Source organism: Anoplopoma fimbria, chromosome 13 (genome assembly GCF_027596085.1).
Source record: "Anoplopoma fimbria isolate UVic2021 breed Golden Eagle Sablefish chromosome 13, Afim_UVic_2022, whole genome shotgun sequence".
Taxonomy (NCBI): Eukaryota; Metazoa; Chordata; class Actinopteri; order Perciformes; family Anoplopomatidae; genus Anoplopoma; species Anoplopoma fimbria.
This window is the reverse complement of record NC_072461.1, coordinates 6,097,205-6,117,229: the sequence shown is the minus strand read 5'-3', so window position 1 is coordinate 6,117,229 and position 20,025 is coordinate 6,097,205. Positions and strand designations below refer to the sequence as shown.

The following is a 20,025-nucleotide window of genomic DNA, read 5'->3' as shown; positions in this document are numbered from 1 at the left end:
AGAGGACTATATATGAGGTGGATAAGGCTTTTTGTCCTACCTGGATGCTGCAGGAGATCTCGGAGTCGTCCAGTAACCGGATCGTGCAGAGGACCTCCTGGTCCAAGGAGCGGATGCTTGGGCTGCGAAACCGGAGCATTTTCATCCTTCTGTCGGTTCTGTTTCAGCTCCTCATGTCAGCGGATCCACGGGCAGACCAGATACGCACATACGTTATCTAACATACATACACGGAGGACTCAGCCATACACACGCATTGCATGTACATGTATGCGCCTGTCTTGTCACCCCTTGTGACGCCCTTGGGGATGAATGGGTGGATGAGGAGAGGAATGGGTGGATTAGAGGATGGATGGATGCAACAGAGCGGGAGGGAGGAGAGCTTGCATCCGTCTCCTGCCTGCCCACTGGTGGATCTACAGGAGGGAGGGTGGCCTTTCCCTCTGTCTCTCTCTCTCTCTGTCTCTCTCTCTCTCTCTCTCTCTCTCTCTCTCTCTGTCTCTCTCCACATACTACAATTATGATCCCACGTGTGGTGTCAGATGGCCAGCTGGTGAATGTAAATCAACCGACCTGTGGATTTTTTTGAACTCGTTGAAGGATGATTAAAACAAGTGGTGAGGTTAGGGTTACTTTACAGGCTGTTAGTAAAATAATTCTAAAATCTACACATTCCTAGGAGCATATAAAGTGTCAAATACAGCCTTTAACTTGTGCATCAACATGTGCATTTGTGTAAATGTCTGTATTACTATGATATTTGAGAAATGTATAAGATAAAATAAGATAATCCTTTATTAGTCCCGCAGCGGGGACTTTTACAGTTATATATTATAACTATACAATGTTTGATAAGGTGATTTAAGGCGTGCACAGCTGCGGTCAAACATATATATATATATATATCATAATATATATATATATATATATATATATATATATATATATATATATATATATATATATATATATATATATATATATATGTCTAGCAGTAGTGAAGTCAGCTGTAACCATGGACTGTAGCGCTGCTACGTGCACTGAACGGGACGCTGTCGCTTTAACTGCAAACGTAGCCGGCGTGCGTGCTACGTCATCACGTGCTTTAGCAAAACAACCAACGTTCGTTGTCAGGAAGTAGCATATTTTATTTATCGTAGACGTTGGCAAATGTTTTTTCTTTGCTAACGCGAAGTATGCAAGTTCTTATTGTTTTGAGATGTTAAGAAGAAATAATGAAATATGCTAAGTGGTAGGCCACACCTGTGCAGGGGTTTGGTATTAATTAAAGACTGTTACCATGAGTAACTGTATGATCCACTGCCATTACATAACGCTACGGAAGCCCCACCAGCTCATTATAACAGTCCAGTCTATGGTTAGCGGTACATTACACGAGCGCGTTTCTACAGTGGAGATGTTCACATGTGTAAGAGTTGACCAAGTTAAACCAAACTGTTATGAAGGGATTTCTCTGGCTTCAGGTGTGTGAAGATCCACAGACAGGATGATCTACATCATCATGGGAGTCTCGGGCTGCGGAAAGTATGTAAAGCCTACTGTCTGTTGATCTATTTGGGAGTCTTACAAGGTGTCATCTCACATGAGAGGCCTATTGTCTTAGCGCATGTTTAAGTGTATTCAGTCCCATGGGGAAAAAATAATAATAAGATGGGTTTTTTTTACATTATTGATCACTAGGTCGTGGTTTATCAACTATTATTACACAATTAGTTACAGTCCACTGGTATCTCTTACAATGTCAATGAGGAAAGTAGTAAGGCATCTGCAGCACAGACCTGTTAGGGATGCAACTTAACACTAAAATGACATTACATTACAGTCATTTAGCAGACGCTTTTTATCCAAAGCGACTTACAATCAGTAGTATATTACATATCATTCACCCATTCACACACTGATGCCAGGCTACCATGCAAGGTGCCACCATCAGACTCTAACTAACATTCATGCAACATCCAGTTCACACCGATGGCAACCGATGGGAGCAACTTGGGGTTAAGTGTCTTGCCCAAGGACACACTGACTGCTGAAGCCGGGTATCGATCCACTGACCCTCTGATTGGAGAACTACCTTGCTCTCCACTACGCCATAGCCGCCACCATTATCATTATCATCATTATCTGATAATCAGTCGATTTCATTCACGATTGATCAATTCATTTATTTTGTTTACGTTATATCAGAAAATGGGGACAAATGATCATCACCGTTTCCTACTGCCCAGGGCGACCAAAGTGCTTGTTTTGTCTGCTCAATATCCCCAAACTTAAGATATTCAAGTTATTACAACTTAAAACAATATAGTTGCTGGTTAATTTAACTAATTGATTAATTAGTTCACCCACACATTGTTAAAGCTCTATATAAACAAGAGCAAATCTGTGGCAGTAAAGTGTTGCATATTGATTAAAATCTGTTACAAATCTTTCTGTTATGTCTTCCCCCTTTTCTTTTAAAAGAAGCAGCTTCGGTGCCTCTCTATCAGAAAAGGTAAATGGATCCATCCCGCTCACTACAAACACATGAATACACCTCCATAATGTATCTGCACACAGTATGACTTAACACTGCATATTTGTGTGTGTGTGTATGCACCCATCAGCTGGGCTGGCCCCTACACGAAGGGGATCACTTCCACCCACAGGGGAACATTGAGAAGATGGCTCGTGGTGAACCGCTCACAGACCAGGTATTATGTGTGTCTGTGACCGTGTGACTGTGTGTGTGTGTGTGTGTGTGTGTGTGTGTGTGTGTGTGTGTGTGTGTGTGTTTGTGGAGGTGTCTTGTCAGCTCAAATCAACTGTTAGTCATTATACAGTGAGCCATTTCTCTTCTGTCATGAGTAAATCATTGTCTCAGACCTGCAGCCACAGAAAACTCAACAAGTGGCCGGAGGAAGCTTCACTACAGCAGACAGTGAAAGCAGGAGTGGGAGGAAACTGGGCTTTGCAGCCCACAGTCCTTAAATTCAGTTGAGGGATTTATTTCCTGATTTTCTAATATCTTTTTTTCCAGTCCATGCTTACTTTTAAAATAAAGGTAGACCTCAAAACAATTGACTGGATACCTGCCAATGTTGAATTTACAAGCTAACAGGCGGAACAACCCCTGCCAACATTTGGCAGCAGTTTGCTGGTAGCGGTGTTTGGTGGCTCGTGATAACCTCCCACTCACAAATCTGCTTTGAAATCTGCTTTAAACTTCAGTAGAATTACTCCCGGGACCTGCTCTGTCCAATGTTTTAAAAATACTAAACAGTTGGCAGTTTGAGAATGATTGTAAATGTGGGATTACTGTTCGGCTGCTGCAAAAATGTGTCTTTCATGCCAATATTAGAGTTGGCAGGTTGAGCTTGGCATAACCAACCAGGACATGAGAGAATGTGATTCCTCTCATTCAAGTTCAGCTCTTCATATTAAAAGGCACAGCCGGTTGAAATACAGTTTGCTTCAGATCAGTTGTAACCAAATTAGGATTGATTCTACTTCTGATTGCTGTGTAATCAAAGATGTGTTAGTGCTGCCACGTCTGTCCGCCTGATCTCTGTTTGATTCCCTGACTGGTTCTTTCAGACTCTTTGACTTAAGTCCGTTAATCAGGAGATGTTGGCAGTGAGTTCTGACTTGGAATAATAAAATCCACTATAAGCACTTCTCCAAAGCTTTTGCTGCATTACTGCAAATATGAGTGTTGTCAGAATATCTTTGTATTTTTATTTATGTTTTTCGTATCTGAATGTTGATTTTTTTTTTTCAGAGGAGCAATGTCTTCACATAGTTAAATATATTTTTGGTAGTTTTATGAAACAACCTTCAGTTGGATGACGCAGTCTGGCTCCAGCATAGTAAGTTCAGCTCACCCTATCTGTCCAGTGATGTTTCACGGCGTTCTCTGATGGACGATGCCGTGCTAAGAGCCAGAATCAGTGTTGATGTCCTCAAAACGTCAGTCAGCACCTTCTCTTGCTTCCATGGGCAACAAAAAAGCTTAATATGATTTATTTTACTTCTTTAAAGCGGCTACAATCATTATTTTTATGCTAAAAGTGTATCAAATGACAATTGTTAAGGGGTTGCTCACAGTAATAAACCTACACAGAATAATCAGCTGATTTTGCAGCTTCCCCTCAGCTTTGCAGTGCTTTAGCTCTCAATGCTCTCAGCGTCGTTTGCAGCCGTAAACCAACAGGACACTATCTACTCAACACCATGGCAGACAGATACAGTTTAACTGAAAATAGTTGAGTATTTAGCAGCTCAAGAGTCACATATGTCCATCTGGAGTCGGTGGAGACTAAAAACCGAGCTAAAAGAAGATTGAATATTGGACTTCAGCCAGAAACACAACTCCAAAGGAATGTTGCTCCGTAATTGCTGGATGTATAAATAATAAACTGCAAAAAAAACTGAAAAACAATGTGATTGCAAAGATTAAAAACATTTCTTATCAAGCTCAACTGCTGCTGTAGACAATGATGAAATACATATACAACATGCTGAACGAAATATAAACAGTTATGTGGTTGTCTTTCTTCAGGACAGATTGCCTTGGCTTCTCAAACTACATGAAGTCATTGAGAGGTAAAAGCAAACAAACCTTTCATACACAGGCTTTTTATCATGCACATGCACACTCACATGAACATTTTGTACTGAAGGCGCAACACAATTTTGCAGTGACAGAAATGGAGAAGATGGTGTGTTTAGAGAGTGAGAGGGAGCTGAAGAGCAGAGCAGCGTGTTAAGGATATGTGCAGGCGTGAAATTGTCGGAAAAAAAGATCAAAACTATCAAAGATGGTTTTGAAAATTGAGATGAGGGAGCGAGGAAAGGGAGTTTGGGAGAGTAAAAACAGATTAACTGAGTGAGAGCGTAGAGAAGAGGTGGGGAGAGCTGAGAAGTATGCCATCTCTTTCTTAAAACGTCTGGGGCCACATCAAAGACTTCTTGTTGGATTCTTCCACGCTCAGTCAGTGAGCCTTTATCTGCTCCGTCTTGTATCCCTTCGCTCTCGCTCTCTTCACCTCCTCCTTCTTTGTTGCTGTTTTTTTTTCTCCAGATTTCAATTTTTCACATGTCAACACATCATTACAGTGTTCAGTTCTGCAGTTACTACTAATTCTGCCACGCTAACTATGTGCATTTGTGTGTTCCCATCCCAGAGAAAGGTGTTCACGCTCTGATGCTCTCGTGGCGTGCTCCGCTTTGAAACGCCTGTACAGACAGATCCTGCTCTTTGGCTCCAAAGCCCTTGATTCCTCCTCTGGTCCAGACCAAGAGATCCTGCCTCCAACCCCTCCCGATGTCTTTTTTCTCTTCCTACACGGCGACTATGATCTCATTCAGCAGAGGATGGTGGCCCGGAGGGGACACTACATGAAGGCAGACCTGCTGCGATCCCAGTTTGACGCTTTAGAGCCTCCTTTGGATGAGGAGAATGTGTTGCCTTTGGACATAAGGAGGAGCTTCACTGACATGGCCATGGAGGTCCAGAAGCACATCGCTCTCCTCAAGTCGTCAGCATTAACCACAGTCCATATTTAGTTCATGACTTAGAATAAAGAACAGTTTATTGCTTGTGCAGCAGTTGGAGGGTTGGTTTTATCTACTCATTAGTGATTGATTAGAGAATCTTTATGATCCTGTGGTGAAAACATTCTTTTATGAACCTCCAGTAGTATGCCACACAGAAAAAGGCTAGAAATTCACACGATCAGTTAAATGTAGTGTGAATATTAACTGTTTTTGACGTATGAAGGGTGATTTTTTTCAATCAAAAGATCTTTTGACTGCACAGAAAGCATGTTATGAAGGACAAATGCCTTCAGCACATGTTGACTTACAAAAGAACAACAAGAAAAGCTTTTTTAAATGTTTTTTATACAGAAAATGAACCAAACCAAAGGATTTTACAGATCAGATCATATTTTTTGACAGACATGCAACATTTACAGGACAAATTTGGCCTTTTTTGGCTTTGTAGTCACTGTAGTGGGTTGATTCAGAACGGAATTTTGAAAATAAAATCAACTGATGATGGTTTTGGTTGCATATGTATTACCTCAAGTTTTTGAATCCAATATTTAATATTTAATTTACCTATTAATTTAGACTAATCGATTTATCAGCTAATTGCTGCAGCTCTATAGGGAACCCATTAACATTTCAGAACGCTTTCTTTCTTAATACCTGTAAGTTCAGTAATGTTTAGAGGACACAATTAAGATGCGGACAGCAGAGTCCGAGACCTGGGGAAACACACATGATGTTTCTACATCTATCAGTCTAAGTGATTTAACACTTTCTTGTCAAATTCTACTTAATTTAACCCCATTTAATTGTTCCATATTACTCCAGATGATCCATTTGTTCTCTCCTTCAGCATTACAGGTTTCTCTCATCTGCTCTTTTTAATATCTAAGCTGCTTTGCTGGAGTTTCTGACAACTTAGCATCAGCAAATGGATAAGTTTAGTTGAAAGCGACTGTAAATCCTGTTTTTGTATCATTTTATCTGCCAAACAAGCTTTCATACACTGACATCACATGCCAAATGCACCAACCAATCTTAAAGTGCAATCTTCACACTGAATGTGACAAAGTAGAATGTTAAAGGGATTTAGTTTTAACACTTAACTTCTACACACTGCTGTGAGAGCGGTTTAGCTCCTCTGACAATAGCTTGAAACCATTCTTAAGGTCAGATCAGGTCAAGGCTACATGATTCCCATTTCCTGATCTATCTTGAGGATCTTGAGAAGACTCACACACACCCACACGTGACCATGAACGTAACACCCTGACACACTCGACACACTCGACACACACACACACACACACACTCAGCACTGTGGAGCTGTTTTTGTGGTGTGACTCATCTGCAAACCTCAACCCGAATATTTTAGGAGCTTCTAATCCAGAAAAAAACCCTTTGGCTACTCTCATATCTCACACATCCAGACGAACGGGCGCACACACACTGCAGCACACAGACACACACACAGACACACACAAACACACACACACACACACACACACAACACACACACACACACACACAAACACATCACTAGAGATTAAACCCCCTTCAGTATGGCAGCAGCAGACAAACACACACAGGTTGTCAAAGGGATGACATACACACATATCTGATGCCGGAGTAAGTGTCACATGTCTCTTTTAAGTCTCTTAAGAGTGAGGACACAAAAGCAGGGATGGAAAACAGGGCAACCCTCTCAGACTCATACACACATCCTATTACGTACTTAAACAGGTGGCTGAAAATCACCTATAGATACCACTTTGTGCTTGTTTGTTATCAGTATAAATACATAAATTACAGGAACATCTGGCCAGCTGGTATGTCATGTTTGCATCTTTCAGCTGAATATGGAGACAGATTTCAGGGACATGATTTACACTGAATGTAAATAATGAAAATATTAAAGAAATCTAAATATTTTGTGCATAACTCCAGTTGTATAGACCATGTTACTGAGAAGGTTAAGTGTAACTGCCCTCTAGTGTTAGTACTTGAATGGTACAACAATAGATTTAAGAGGTACAGAGAATAGCGTGTATATCTTATATAATAAGTCACTTTGTTCAGTCAAAGAAGATTAACCAGTTTGTGTTTGTCTTCCGTCTTTATTGATCGCTACAACAACTCAGGGTATGACATTATTTATTTTAAGCTTCAGAAATGTGATGATTTCGCTGCTTTTCTCTGTTTAATATAATTGCAAATTGGATTTTGGTCTCGTAGTTGAACAAAACAAACATCTGGAAGAAGTCACTTCTAGGGAAGTCTCCTCTGGGAAGTTGTGATCAATATTTTTGATTATTTTACATCATTTTACATATTTAATTATTAATACATTACTCATAAAACAAAAATAATCAAGAAATAAATTGAACACGAGAGGCATGGAGGAAACATAACTCCCTTTTTAAAGCAGGAAGCCATCATGAATACAAGTAAAATGATAAACAGTGCATACATACATAAATACATACATAATTAAGGAACAAAATAATTATTTTGACTGACTTACATCAGATCCACAAGTCAGCTAGATGAGTCAAAGTATGTTGCTCAGTCAGTTGGTGAAATCCAGAGGAATACAAAATGCACCGCTCCTTATGGCTCAGAAACACAGTAGCATACTGCATTTAGTGGGGCGCTTTAAACAAATCAAAAATGAAATCACAGGTGTTACAATTCAGCGCTGTGAAAGATCATTAGACATAAAGGGCTTCTCAGAAAATATTCACTGTGCAGATCAGAGTTTCTGTGCCTGTGTGATAAATGACACTATGAATCTTTTGGAGCTGATTGTAATTATCTGGTGTTTCTGAGTGTGTTCATCTTATGTGAGCTTCCAAAAACATCTGACCGTCTCTGGGTGTGACAATCTCTCATTACAGTCCAGATGGCAAAATGAAAAGAGGCCTGAGCTTCATGGACAGAGATGAATTTTACATGACCTGACTCTCAATATGTCTGCACTTGCCACAAGTCTACAGTGTGTGAAGTGGATTTCAGTACCTGTACAGAACTGTGATTGTAATCTTTTGTTTCTACCCTAATATTAACCCAAAGCATCACTCTGGAAGGACAAAGAGGATGGAAATATCCTATTTACAATCAGTACAGCAAACGGCAACCTCTACTCAAAAAAGGTAAAGGTGACTGTTAAACTAAGACTGAATATAATTTACTACTTCAGAGGTTAGTAAGGGGAGTTAAGAAATAAATATTAGAATATCTTTGACAGCACAGCAATAAATATATGGCTTGCATATCTGTTTTTTATTTTGTAAAGCATTTTGTAAGCGTTGATAATGATATCATTCTGTTTGAGTGTAGGATATTTTATGTATTATGTATATGTACATTCACTTATGTATGTATATATGCACAGATCAACATCCGAGTGTGGTTGTCAGAGACTGAGCAGATGTTGTATCGCGGTGGTGAGGTCTCCTCCAGTGCTGATGAGGACCTGAAGGTTTGTCTCTCGGTCTCTGAAGCCCATTGAGCTCAGATGCTCCAGCTCGTCCTGGAACTCAGCCTCCTCAACATGGACCTGAGGAGAGTTATTTAATGTCTTACTTATTACAATAACATTACCAAAAAAATATTACTAAAGAAGTTTTGTGCCTCTGGGAAGGAAAATACAATTTGATAAAATTTCATGTGTGTTTCTGCTGAATCTGTTGTTCAATTTCTTTAAATAAATACCACAAATAGATGAATAGAGTTTCAAAGATTCTCTGAAGATAACACAGTAAATTAAGTTAGATTGAATCTTGTCAAGAAGTGCCAGCTGCACTGGCCCTTTATGGGTTGAAATACCCTCGACTGCTTTGAGGTGACATCTGTTAAACCTCTGACCACATCAAACGTCACATCTGGATATGTCCAATCGACTTTTGGTCTGAAATTATAATTTACATATAAGGCCGATATTTCGAATCCTGGCAATGTTCAGATCAATAACAGAAGCAGTCAAGGTTATATATGAAACACTGAAATACCCCATGATTTGTGTCAGCTAGCGCCTGTAGCATCTGTTGCACAAACTGCTGCTGCTGCTGCTCTGTCACCATGGCAACTCGAGGACCATTTCCTGATTGGCTGTTAAGGACAGAGTCAGATGCCAGCTCCGGGGCAGCATTAACATCGGCTCTGCAAGACAGACATAGTGTTAATGTTTTTACGGTTTCTTTATTGCATTTTGCATAAAAGTACTGCTTCTACATAGCAACTCAACCATCTTATGAGTAACCCTCAGGTTGAGTACTGTGAGTGTTTGTTTTGCATATTTATACTTACGTAGGTATCAGTGCAGGAGCCTCTGCAGCCAGAGTCTGTAAACCCTGTTGGATGAGCAGCAGAGCCTCCATGGCTCTGGGGTTCAACATGGCTGACAGCAGCTCTGGACTCTGCAGCTACATATTTATAATAGATATTAATCATAAACAATACACTGGAGTTAGCGTAAAGACTGTGTGGAGCTTACTATGGAAGACTACACCGCTGATGAGGCTAATCATTCATGGGCACATTTTTTTAATGAGAAAACATCCCAGTGATGGCCCATCATCACCACCTTTTGACACACACTGCTAGTGTAGCTAAAAGGACAGGAGCCACTCACAAAATAAACATCTGTTTTAAGGATATATATGTAGGAAAAAGGACATTTTCCCAGTGTTGGACCAATCATAATACTGTTGGTTATCCAGTTGCAAGAAGAGAGGGTGTTTAGTACTGAAGCAAATAAATGAACCTGTTGCAGGAAGAGAGGGATCTGCTGCCTCATCTGCTGCTGCAGCTGTGGATTTCCTGAGAACAAAGGGTGGCTCAGCAGCATCTGAAACAGTATGAAAATGAGAGCTAGAACATCTGTCTGAGTGTGTGGGATTCGTGTGGAGTGAATACAGGAATGTGTTAACAAAGAGGGGAGGGGAGAATTGCAGCCTGGTGCATCACCTCTGGATTGTTTCGTTTTTTTTACCAATTCAAACGCTCATAAATAACAGAACTTAAAAAAATAATGAAATGCTGTTTTCTAGTGAAAATAAGCAACGTGATTACCTGTCATGTGTTCCCTGTCATGCATGTTTAAGTGTTCACATGCACCCATAAATTGTGTATACATCACCTGTGCAGCCAGGTCAGGGTTCTGGCTGAGGCAGCCGAGGAGACTGCTGACGTAGGGGCCCGACAGCAGGCTCTCCATCAGGCCTGGACTGGCTGTGATCTCCTCCAGCAGTGACTGCATGCCTGAGGAAAGAGGTAGGCGACCACAGATACAAGATGAAGAAAAGCAGGGAGGAATGTATAGTTTAGTCAATTTTAAATAATTACCCGATTTTTGGCAGGAAGCTGAGTTTGGTTTGATTACCCAACTTTTCAATGGCACTTGCGTATGGGCATACGTTTCTACTTTTTCTCCTAGTGTAGTTAAACTGTGTGGATTGGTATTTCTGTGGCTGCAGTACCAGTGCTCTGAGGGTTTGGATCAGGTAGGGGCGTGGCAGTCAGTTCTCTGAGAGGATCTGTGGATTGACTGGAGACGGGTTGAGTCCCGTTGTTTTCGCCTTCGGTTGGCTGTTGAGTCCCAGATGATGTAGTCACTACTGGGGGTGCTTCCATCTGGATCTGAGAGAGTAAGTAACACCACAAACTACAGATTCAAAAACAAGATTAGTTTGACATTATCTGCTCAGGAAAACATAATTTCCCAAACTTGACCTGTGATATATTGAGTCTTTTTCTGTCAATCTCCTGAAGGCCATCAGAATCACTAGTGATGGCTTCAGAGTTTTTTTGCTCTGGCGGCAGATTGTCTAATGCTCCGTCTTCATTATGCATCACATCCTCAACGATGTGAGGGTTCCTGATGAGCTCCAGCACCTGGACAGGTGAGCAAGAAGATATTGAACACATGAGTGGGAGAAATTAGTCAAGGGGGAAGCAACTATTTTCAAGTTGCAGTGAAATTGGAAAAACTACCCTTTATAATTCAAATCAAACACCTGTCTTAATAATAAAGTATATTTAAAAAGACATTACGAAGTTTAAAATGTTGAGTCATTTCTTTCTCCTATGTATCCGCTTATTATTATAAAATCTAGATCTTAATAGTTATTTAAGCAATATAAGTAATTATTTGTACACTTGTCCTCTGGCTCATTAAACCGTGTCATTCACTTCTTGCAACAAATCTTTACTTCACACACACAAACACCTTTTTATACCCACCTCTGTGATGACATCTGAGTCGTTGAGCATATCTCCCACCTCTGGGTTTGTCTGCAGGAGCTGCTGGATTTGGGGACTTGACATAATAAGTTGTCTGGTTAGTTGAGGGCTGGATGAAGAGAGGGAGCTCTGCACGAAGGGGCTGCCCAAGACACGGCACATCATCTCCGGGTCAGCCAGTAGTTGGGTCTCCATTTGGCGCTGGAGTGCAGGGAAGAAGCCAGGCCCAGTGTTTGTTAGGCCCAGACTGTCCAGACCCTCCACTATGGAAGCAAGATCAGATCAAAAGAACAAAAATAAGTAAATAAACTGGAGAGCTGAGTAGGATCTGATCACCCCATAGCTGCAATATAAGCCCACATAGAGAGGACAGGAAAAACACCTGTGCTCGGCAGTTCTTACCCAGACAAAGGGGAGAGGTGGGAGACGATGTGATGCTATCAGGATCAGGATCAGGATCGGGAATGGCTGCGAGGTCCGACTCGACCACTTCTGGTGCTGCTGGACCACGGGTTGGCGCAGAAGACGGATGCCGAGGCCTGAGAGGGAAGGACTGAATCTGAATCCAGGGTAGGTGGAGGTGTTGGACGTATTACTTGTCAGTCTGACACTGACACAGCACATGAATGTATGGATTTCCCCATTATGTCAAATATTTGCTGAAATCAAAGCATTTGAGCCATTCATTTTAAATTTGTTTTGGGTGCCCAAACAGGCCACTCAAGGCTTACAAACATGTGCCTCCCTTCCCTTGAGTTAGGACCTGAATCAGGTGCAGATTTTGTTGACCTGCAACTTTTTTTCACAAAACAATTTAGTGCAGGTCTAAATTTAGCAGTGCTTCATTTTCTATTTTGGCTTTCTGTATGATTTAGGTAAAAGTGGTGCTGGTTTACAGACACTGACTATCCTAGTGCACAAACGTAACATGCAATTTATTTAAAAAGGAGGTTAAAACTTTAACTCACAGTTCACAGGCTGCATGTAGAATACTTAAACCGACCAATAACGTGCTTTACTGTGAATTATAATCTCTAGTTTAGTCTCTAGTCTGCCTGCCGTGGCTGATGAGCAAATTATTAAATCAATTTAAGTGTCTGTGTACCGTTTGATCACGCGGAGACTGACTGACTCATCCAGTGCTTTAAGGTGACTCAGGAGTTCTGACTCCCTTAGGACCCGGCCTGAGTGCATCAGGACCAGCTGCTCTGCCGGGACCCCCAGGCTCTCTGCTAGACCCCATTTCAGCTGTACACAAATAAACACACCGACACGTCACAGTTTCTCGGGCAGAAACACGAGCATGAAAACAACAAGCACGTGTTAAATAAATCAAAGCAGCACCAAAGGTACGTTCGTCCTCCTGACCTGTCTGACGGTGCAGCCTCCTCGGACGGTGAAATCCTTGATCTCACTGAGACTTTTGACAGCGACGTGGATCTTGTCGGGACGATCACCTGGCGCTCTTGTCTCATCTCTCACGGAGTCTGACATCTCGGTCCCGTCCGCACTGGTACTGACGACGATGATGATGATGATGATGATGAGCGGACCCGAGGATGAGAGCACAGTTCCAGGGCGGATGTGCGTGTGTGCGTGTCCCGATGACTCGGCAGAAAGATGTGTGGATGAGTGCCAGATTTAATCCGACTGCGCTGGGTGGTGTAAAACATTTTTTTTTTTTTTATAATATACACCAAAACTCAGTAGTAGTAATTGACTATACGCTCTTAAGATTACTTTACACATTAAATAAGACATATTTTCACAGCATCTCCAAATGTCTCCAACGCGGTTCCATTATAGGTCCAAAAGTTATTTTTTTAATTTCTTCCAAAATATTTTCTGTATTTCAGATCAAAGCTCTTAGATTAACACTTTTTAGACTTCTGACAATATACAAAAAAGGGACAATTGTTTTTTCACTGAAAAAGTATTTTATTTACTTAACAGTGAGAAAGAAACGAGATCAAACAAAACATTTTGGCATTGAACACCCCACCAAAAACAGATGTCTGTGCCTGCAGAGGGCAGCACCGCGGACCAACGACCTATTTTAAACACAAAGTTTAAACTTAACCATTTTTTAAAAAGCATCTGCAATTCTTGTTCAGCTGTGTTATACATCCTGCTGCCTCTGGAGTGTGTGTGTGTGTGTGTGTGTGTGTGTGTGTGTGTGTGTGTGTGTGTGTGTGTGTGTGATATTGGGGGGCATGCATTATATGCTGACAAGGAGTCCGTGCTAAAAAAAATAAAATAATAAAAGGAAGAGAAGGTAAGAGAACCATGATTATGATCAGCAGTGCTTTTTCTTCATTTGTTCATTCGTTTATTTCATTTGACTTTTAGGGCCATTGGGGACCTTCATAGATCCATCTCTGGGCCTTTCTTCCCTTTCTTGTTTCCCTGCCAACCAGAAAAAGCCAAGAAAATCATTAATTATACACAGTTATTATTTATTAGTATGACAACATATTTCATTGAACTAAATCAAGTTATGGATTAATAAAAACTGAACAGAACTTTAGGGGTAAAATCAAATAGATGGCAATTGATATACAATAAAACCTTTTAAACAGAAAGCATTTGTTTTTGGTCTTTTATTAAATATATCTTCAATAGTTGCAGAATTGTAATTCTCCCCCATAAAGTTGGCTACTATGACAAACTCCCGCTTAGTGACACAAATCAAGCATCCTCATGTCCTGTGATCGTGTGCCAGCTAGTGAGCCTTTTGGTGGTGCAGACCAGATGTCACTGTGCATGTGTTGAGCCCCAGCGATATGAAGCGACATAGCGCCTTCTCCTCATCTCTGCCTCTTTGTTTAGGTTGCATTACTAATCAGAAGTAAATGAGTGAGTGAGTGAGTATTTGAGCTCTCACCTGATGTTTTGGTTGATCTGTCTGCAGACCTTTGACTTTAGACTTTTCTTGTTCAAGGGCAGCGTGAAGTGATGTTACCTAAATGAAAAAATTCAAATTTACATAAATATACAAATATCTCACACACCCTGTTTCTCTCTCATAATCCTTATACGACCATAACGCACCTGTAATGACAGTTCTTCTTTTATGTGTAGTAGCTCTTCTACCTGTAGAAGGAGTTCTGCTTTATCTTTCACTGAAGGAGAGAAACAACAGAAATATCAGATAGATCGTTTTGAATCGTCATTGGGAAAGAAAAGGACCAGAGCAAAAGGAAGGAGGGCTATTTAGTGTAGTTCAACTCACTCTCTCCTTGTTGGAGCATCTTAAGCAGCTGGGAATTTCTCGCTTTCACCTCTCTGTATTTCCCCTGCAAGAAAAAAACATTTTTGTTGTTTTTAAATGGTTTATGACAAATAAAATCTGTTTTAGTAAATCATCATTGTGTAACTTTGTATTCATTAAAAGGGTTGTAACTAACTAGCAAATGCATACATCAACAGAAAAAAGACAGACTGATATATTTCTTAAGAATGTGTGTATGTTTATGTAGAGATTTCTTTTATTTTGTTTTTTTAAACAAATAAAAGATTCTATCCATTTTCTGGGAAAATCATTGTGAAATTATAGAATAATCTGGAAACTGCTTATGGCTGCTGACCTCCCACTGTACGATGTTCTTCTTTAGCTTATCGATTTCTTGGTCTTTCTTCTCCAGATCGTACTTCAGCTGCTCTGCTCGGGGATCCTAACAGGAAGGACAGGTAGAATAGACCACGTCAGAAAGTAAGGAAACACAAACTTCACTTGGGTGAATAACTCCCCATGTTAGGGAGTTATTCCATAATAAATGTCTGCATATTGTAATTTAAGTGGTACCTCAGGATAGGCAGTTTTCTGGAAAAGGCTAAAATAACACAAGATTTTGAAAATACAACCCTGCTCCTGAAGCTCTCCCCTCTCCGTCCTAAGCCCCTTTCACCAGACGAGCAAGGGCACATGCACACGCGTCATACAGTAAGTACTATTCAATCATTCATTCATTCATTTCCACTATCGTCCTTAGTATTAAAGCAAAAGTACATGAATTGCACAATATTTCAGGTGAAATATTACAGTATGCACACAATACACTACGCTAGCATAAATATCCAACACTGCAATGTGGGAGTGACGACAAAATTCATAACAGACTTACACTTCAATGTAAGCGCAAGTCTGAGATTCCACTTTGCTATGCGTAAAATATTTTTTCAATTTAGTTCAGACATCAATTATCTCCCATCAGCTTTTGATCACAAGGTTGGCATTGATTACCATGGTTACATGTCTCCAACAAGCAAGCAGGCTGTGAGGATGTGACGTGGTAATTACAGTTCAATACTTCTGTTTATTCACCCAAAAGCATGTTGAAGGACAGTACACATAGCGTGTATGCAGTGCGCAGTATGCAATTTTAGTGGCAGCCCCAGTTTACTTCTGGTTTGCAGTTGTATGTAAATGACATCAGCTGACGGGAGAAAAAGTCAAGACACAAACATGGACCCAAGCAACTCTGTTGAAACACGCCAACAGTGAGCATTTGTGTGAGTATAGGTGTATTCACATGGACGGTATTCAAAAAAGAGTTTCCTGGAATGTAGAAATATACAAACATGTTCTGGCAGATATGCAAAAGTACTTAACCTGGAAATGACCATGATATGAGAAATTTGGAACAGCAAGGGAAAAAATAAAACAAAACTATTTACCTTCACCCAAATCTCAAAAAAGTCACTGTTCTCTCAAGTTTCATGCATATTAACTAGATACATGACTATTAATCAGATCGGGGATGTGAGCTTTTACAACATGATAACAAGTTAATCTGAAGAAGAAAAAAAAGAAAATGACACAACCCCCCTGAAATTCTGAGGGTGAAAAGAAAATCATCTTGTAATCCTGTAGAATTTCAACATGTGTTGGTTATCTGTTCTCTTTCTATCAGACCAGATAAAAATATATAAAATAAATACAAATAAAAATGAACAACACGTGCAAGATGTGTTCATGTTCTGGTAATCATGTAGTAGAATGTACACAGAGAGCTAAACCAATAGTTTGTTAAGTTTGTGTTTCTGCCCGTCTGCTCACCGGTTCTTGTTCTGTCGAGGTGATGACCTCTTGTCCGTGACTGTTGGTGTACTGCTCACGTCTCTTCTCCTGTTGGACAATCCGAGTGACATCATCCTCCAACTTGTTGAAAAAACGCTCCTCCTGCCCGACTCCCAACGCTAGGTTAGCCACTCTTGCGTCCTGGAAGGGAGTCAGTTCAGTGTGTTTCAGTAGAGATTTGCCACACAATACATTATAATTAACAACAAATAAAAAAAAACTATGCAAATTATCAACAGGTAATTTAAAAGGATGCTCAAGGACTTTGCTCACCTCTTTCTCTTGTTTCTTATTCAAATGTTCTGCGAAGAGACAAAGCACATTGACATAAATATTATTCTTGGAGCCTGTATAGCTAAAGTCAGCAGCGCATCAGATCATAGTTTGATGACTTTAGATACTGATCAATGAGTTTATCTCACCTGCACTGCCCTCAGCCTGGAAGTCCTGCAGTGAAACTGTTTTTTTGTCTTTTGCCTGCTGATTCTTCTTTTTGTCCTTCTTCCCTCCGCCCTCTTTTCCTCCTCGAGACTTCGGCGAGGATGCGTTTGTGTTGTTGTTCTGAGTGAGAGCAAATCATTGAAATAAACTTAGAATCAAGGTTCCTAACTTCTACACTTTCACACAAAAAAAATCAAGAGCCATAGAAAACTCTACAAAACACATAAATACAGACATTGGCGTCAAAACCTCTCAAGACAAAGATGGACCAGGGACAAGTCTTGGTCAAGCGTCCAAATATACAGATATGTCTGACAACTGTACCCCCTGCCCTCTGTGTGTGGGCCACTTACTGGTTTTTTTTGTTCAAACTCCATTTGGCTTAGAATCAAGGCCTTTTCCAAGTCAGCCTCATAAAGCTCAGAGGTAATCTACAGAGGAAAGAGGAAAACAGATGAGACATTGGAGAAAAATTGTTGTTACAGTCTGTAAAATCAGACAGGAAAAAGTTTAAAATGCATTTATATCAGGGAAAGACAATTAACAACATTACATGCATCTGCTCTTTCCTAATGCCGGAACACAAAACAAGATTTAGAGTACCCTTTCCTCTTCCTTCAAGTTTGCAGTAACAGGAGAAGAAAGGACGTGACACTTTTAGTAATAGCATCTAAAATCCGTTATTCACTTCTAAGAAAACCCTTCTTCTGGCTGATACTGCTGCAAACACCCCTCAAACTTGCCCTCTACAGCTGACCTCTGAGCAGCTCTACTAAATCAGCTGGACGTACTGTGGATTCTTGAATGGCTTGTCAATTATTAAGAGAACATTACCTGTGGTATGGCTCACAAACACACAAATGTTGTTGTTGTTTCTTACCTGCTCATCCCTCTGCTTCCACTGCTGCCACCCCTCTGGAGGCATATTGTGGTCGGCTGCTGCAGGACTGAGAAGTTCACCGGCTATTCCAGACAGCGTCATACAGGGAGGCGGAGCAGAAGACTTCTGAGGAAGCTTCTTGAAGGCCAAATTGCGTAACTGATTGAAAGCAAGATATGAGAGTAATTCAAACACCGTCTCTTGTTATGACTTCTATTGCTATAATTGCTATATTGTTAGCTGTAGAAACCATCACCATGTGTGTGCATCAACAGAAGCATTATATTTTCTGAACTAATCGATGACTTATTCTGTTTATTACGTGTCAAAAGAAATGAAACAATTCCCTTTACGTTTTCCCAGACCCAAGACACCTCTTCAAATACTTATTTTTTAGACCAACAGTCCAAAGATTCAAACTATTTGTTTACAATAGTATAAAAAACAAAAGAAAGGCAGCAAATCCTTAAAAAGAAGAAGTAAAAGACTGAAAGATTATTCGGTTATCACAATCGTTGCAGGTGTACTTTCCATGGATTGACTTGTTGACTATCAGCTCTTCATTTTCATATAAAGTGATTTATGTATTATAAAATATGAATGAAATTGCACAGCCTTGCTGAGGGCCTGGTGTTGTTGGTGATGTGTCTTGAAAGCTGGTGACATGCTTAATTGAGTGAATACCAACACTTGCTCCAAACAACTGAAAGCAAAACAAAACAAAGAATACAATCTGTTTGTATCCTGTGCAGTTTCATTTCAGGTGAAGTGAAACATTAACCATGTCTGTCACAGAGCGGAAGCCATGGTTGCATCCTCAGAACACAGATTTGTCGATGCTCCTGTCGCTCACCTCGTTCGCCTCAGACTGCTGCTGTTCCTTCTTCTTCTTTTTCTTGTCCTTCTTCTTGTCGTTGGCCTGAGCCGCTTTACCCCCGGCTGCTCCTGCCTTCCCCTGCCGAGGCTTCCCGTCCCGTCCGGTCTTGGTGGTGGTCTTCCCCGAGTCGGAGGCGTCGGACTCCGAATCCGAGTCTATCTGGAGCAGGGCGAAGCGGGAGGCGGTGGTGGGGACGGAGATCATCGCAGAAGATGCCATTTCCAAAGGTTAAACTAACTGATGGCAGAAGGAGACGAAGAACAATACAGTTAGGATAACTTGAAGCCGGGGAGAAACCCGACGAGTTAGCCTCTAGTCACAAGCGCCTTTCAAATCAAAACATACTAAACACCTGCCCAACTCTTTATTTAAATAACCAGACCGTACGGCGATTGTATTTACCCGCAACAAGCAGTCGTGATGATGAATGAAATGCGGTTTAACTGCTCAGTGAGCAGGAGACTGGCTGCTAGCATTACATGGCAGTAAGTTAACCTAGCTAGCTAACTGTGCAGCCCGGTCTGGTTAGCTCGAAACAAGTGCAAAACTATCGATGCGTGGCAGTCAAAAACACACTAAAGAAGTCACCTTAGTCTTTGGTTTTCAATACGCCAACTGAGCTGTTTTTGAAGAGACAGTAACCACAGGAAAAGTTGTTAAAGAATACTTTACCTGGTCGTGAAGGTGTTGTCGGTTACTGTAGGTTTCGCTACCAGATGCCGGAGTACAGCAGCCCGGTGGAGACAAAAAGGATAAACGCGATTGGTTATCGCCCTTTGGCTTAACGTGTTGCTCTTTTGCAATCCGATCCCCTTTGTTTCATTGTAAACACGTTGGAAAATAAAAGTATGACCGATCCAAGCATGTCTGTCTTGTTAACCCAGTTTAGGATTTACTGTGGTTTAGTGGAATGAGCACTTTTGTTGGGATCGGGGCTCCATTGGTTATTCT

At 40.8% G+C, this 20,025-nt stretch overlaps 4 protein-coding genes across 5 annotated transcripts in view; 1 reads left to right on the top strand and 3 right to left on the bottom strand.

The window, feature by feature from the left end:
• Positions 1-145, bottom strand: part of frmd3 (FERM domain containing 3) — a 44,547-nt gene extending 44,402 nt beyond the window's left edge. The window contains exon 1 of the mRNA XM_054611273.1: positions 41-145. Within this exon, the coding sequence (XP_054467248.1) occupies positions 41-145 (105 nt within the window). The remainder of the gene's footprint in view (positions 1-40) is intronic.
• A 970-nt stretch (positions 146-1,115) lies between these two features.
• Positions 1,116-6,058, top strand: LOC129101431 (probable gluconokinase). 2 transcript variants are annotated; one of them, XM_054611261.1, is made up of 5 exons: positions 1,116-1,545; positions 2,485-2,515; positions 2,628-2,714; positions 4,562-4,605; positions 5,187-6,058. In XM_054611261.1, the coding sequence occupies exons 1-5, from the start codon at positions 1,508-1,510 to the stop codon at positions 5,566-5,568; spliced, it is 582 nt and encodes a 193-aa protein (XP_054467236.1). In that variant the 5' UTR covers positions 1,116-1,507; the 3' UTR covers positions 5,569-6,058. The 2 variants fall into 2 exon arrangements, with proteins under 2 accessions (XP_054467236.1, XP_054467237.1); XM_054611262.1 differs by having other exon boundaries at positions 1,138-1,545; positions 2,488-2,515.
• Positions 6,059-8,968: 2,910 nt separating this feature from the next.
• Positions 8,969-13,305, bottom strand: LOC129101797 (ubiquilin-1-like). The gene is made up of 11 exons (XM_054611724.1): positions 13,165-13,305; positions 12,902-13,044; positions 12,199-12,335; positions 11,797-12,059; positions 11,287-11,448; positions 11,034-11,193; positions 10,694-10,824; positions 10,319-10,402; positions 9,862-9,977; positions 9,564-9,714; positions 8,969-9,112 (listed from the first exon to the last, which is right to left on the bottom strand). Exons 1-11 carry the CDS (start codon positions 13,288-13,290, stop codon positions 8,969-8,971), a joined length of 1,617 nt encoding a protein of 538 aa, XP_054467699.1. The 5' UTR covers positions 13,291-13,305.
• Positions 13,306-13,729: 424 nt separating this feature from the next.
• gkap1 (G kinase anchoring protein 1) lies at positions 13,730-19,934 on the bottom strand. Its single transcript, XM_054611018.1, has 12 exons — positions 19,747-19,934; positions 19,051-19,311; positions 18,198-18,356; positions 17,671-17,748; positions 17,299-17,437; positions 17,150-17,178; positions 16,856-17,017; positions 15,384-15,470; positions 15,029-15,092; positions 14,848-14,918; positions 14,681-14,758; positions 13,730-14,202 (listed from the first exon to the last, which is right to left on the bottom strand). The coding sequence occupies exons 2-12, from the start codon at positions 19,291-19,293 to the stop codon at positions 14,161-14,163; spliced, it is 1,152 nt and encodes a 383-aa protein (XP_054466993.1). The 5' UTR covers positions 19,294-19,311; positions 19,747-19,934; the 3' UTR covers positions 13,730-14,160.
• Between the last annotated feature and the right edge of the window lie 91 nt (positions 19,935-20,025).

What these genes read in the sequence shown, in the direction of transcription:
- LOC129101797 (XM_054611724.1), bottom strand. Translation starts at nt 13,290, where the DNA reads ATGTCAGACTCCGTGAGAGATGAGACAAGAGCGCCAGGTGATCGTCCC. An exon ending in CACCTCTCCCCTTTGTCTGG is followed by an intron (nt 12,060 to 12,198) that starts GTAAGAACTGCC and finishes TTGCTTCCATAG; the next exon opens with TGGAGGGTCTGGACAGTCTG. An exon ending in TCCAAACCCTCAGAGCACTG is followed by an intron (nt 10,825 to 11,033) that starts GTACTGCAGCCA and finishes GTCGCCTACCTC; the next exon opens with TTTCCTCAGGCATGCAGTCA.
- gkap1 (XM_054611018.1), bottom strand. Translation starts at nt 19,293, where the DNA reads ATGGCATCTTCTGCGATGATCTCCGTCCCCACCACCGCCTCCCGCTTC. An exon ending in GATGCTCCAACAAGGAGAGA is followed by an intron (nt 14,919 to 15,028) that starts GTGAGTTGAACT and finishes TCTCTCCTTCAG; the next exon opens with TGAAAGATAAAGCAGAACTC. An exon ending in CAGATCAACCAAAACATCAG is followed by an intron (nt 14,203 to 14,680) that starts GTGAGAGCTCAA and finishes TCTGGTTGGCAG; the next exon opens with GGAAACAAGAAAGGGAAGAA.
- LOC129101431 (XM_054611261.1), top strand. Translation starts at nt 1,508, where the DNA reads ATGATCTACATCATCATGGGAGTCTCGGGCTGCGGAAA. An exon ending in GGAGTCTCGGGCTGCGGAAA is followed by an intron (nt 1,546 to 2,484) that starts GTATGTAAAGCC and finishes TTCTTTTAAAAG; the next exon opens with AAGCAGCTTCGGTGCCTCTC. An exon ending in CTACATGAAGTCATTGAGAG is followed by an intron (nt 4,606 to 5,186) that starts GTAAAAGCAAAC and finishes TTCCCATCCCAG; the next exon opens with AGAAAGGTGTTCACGCTCTG.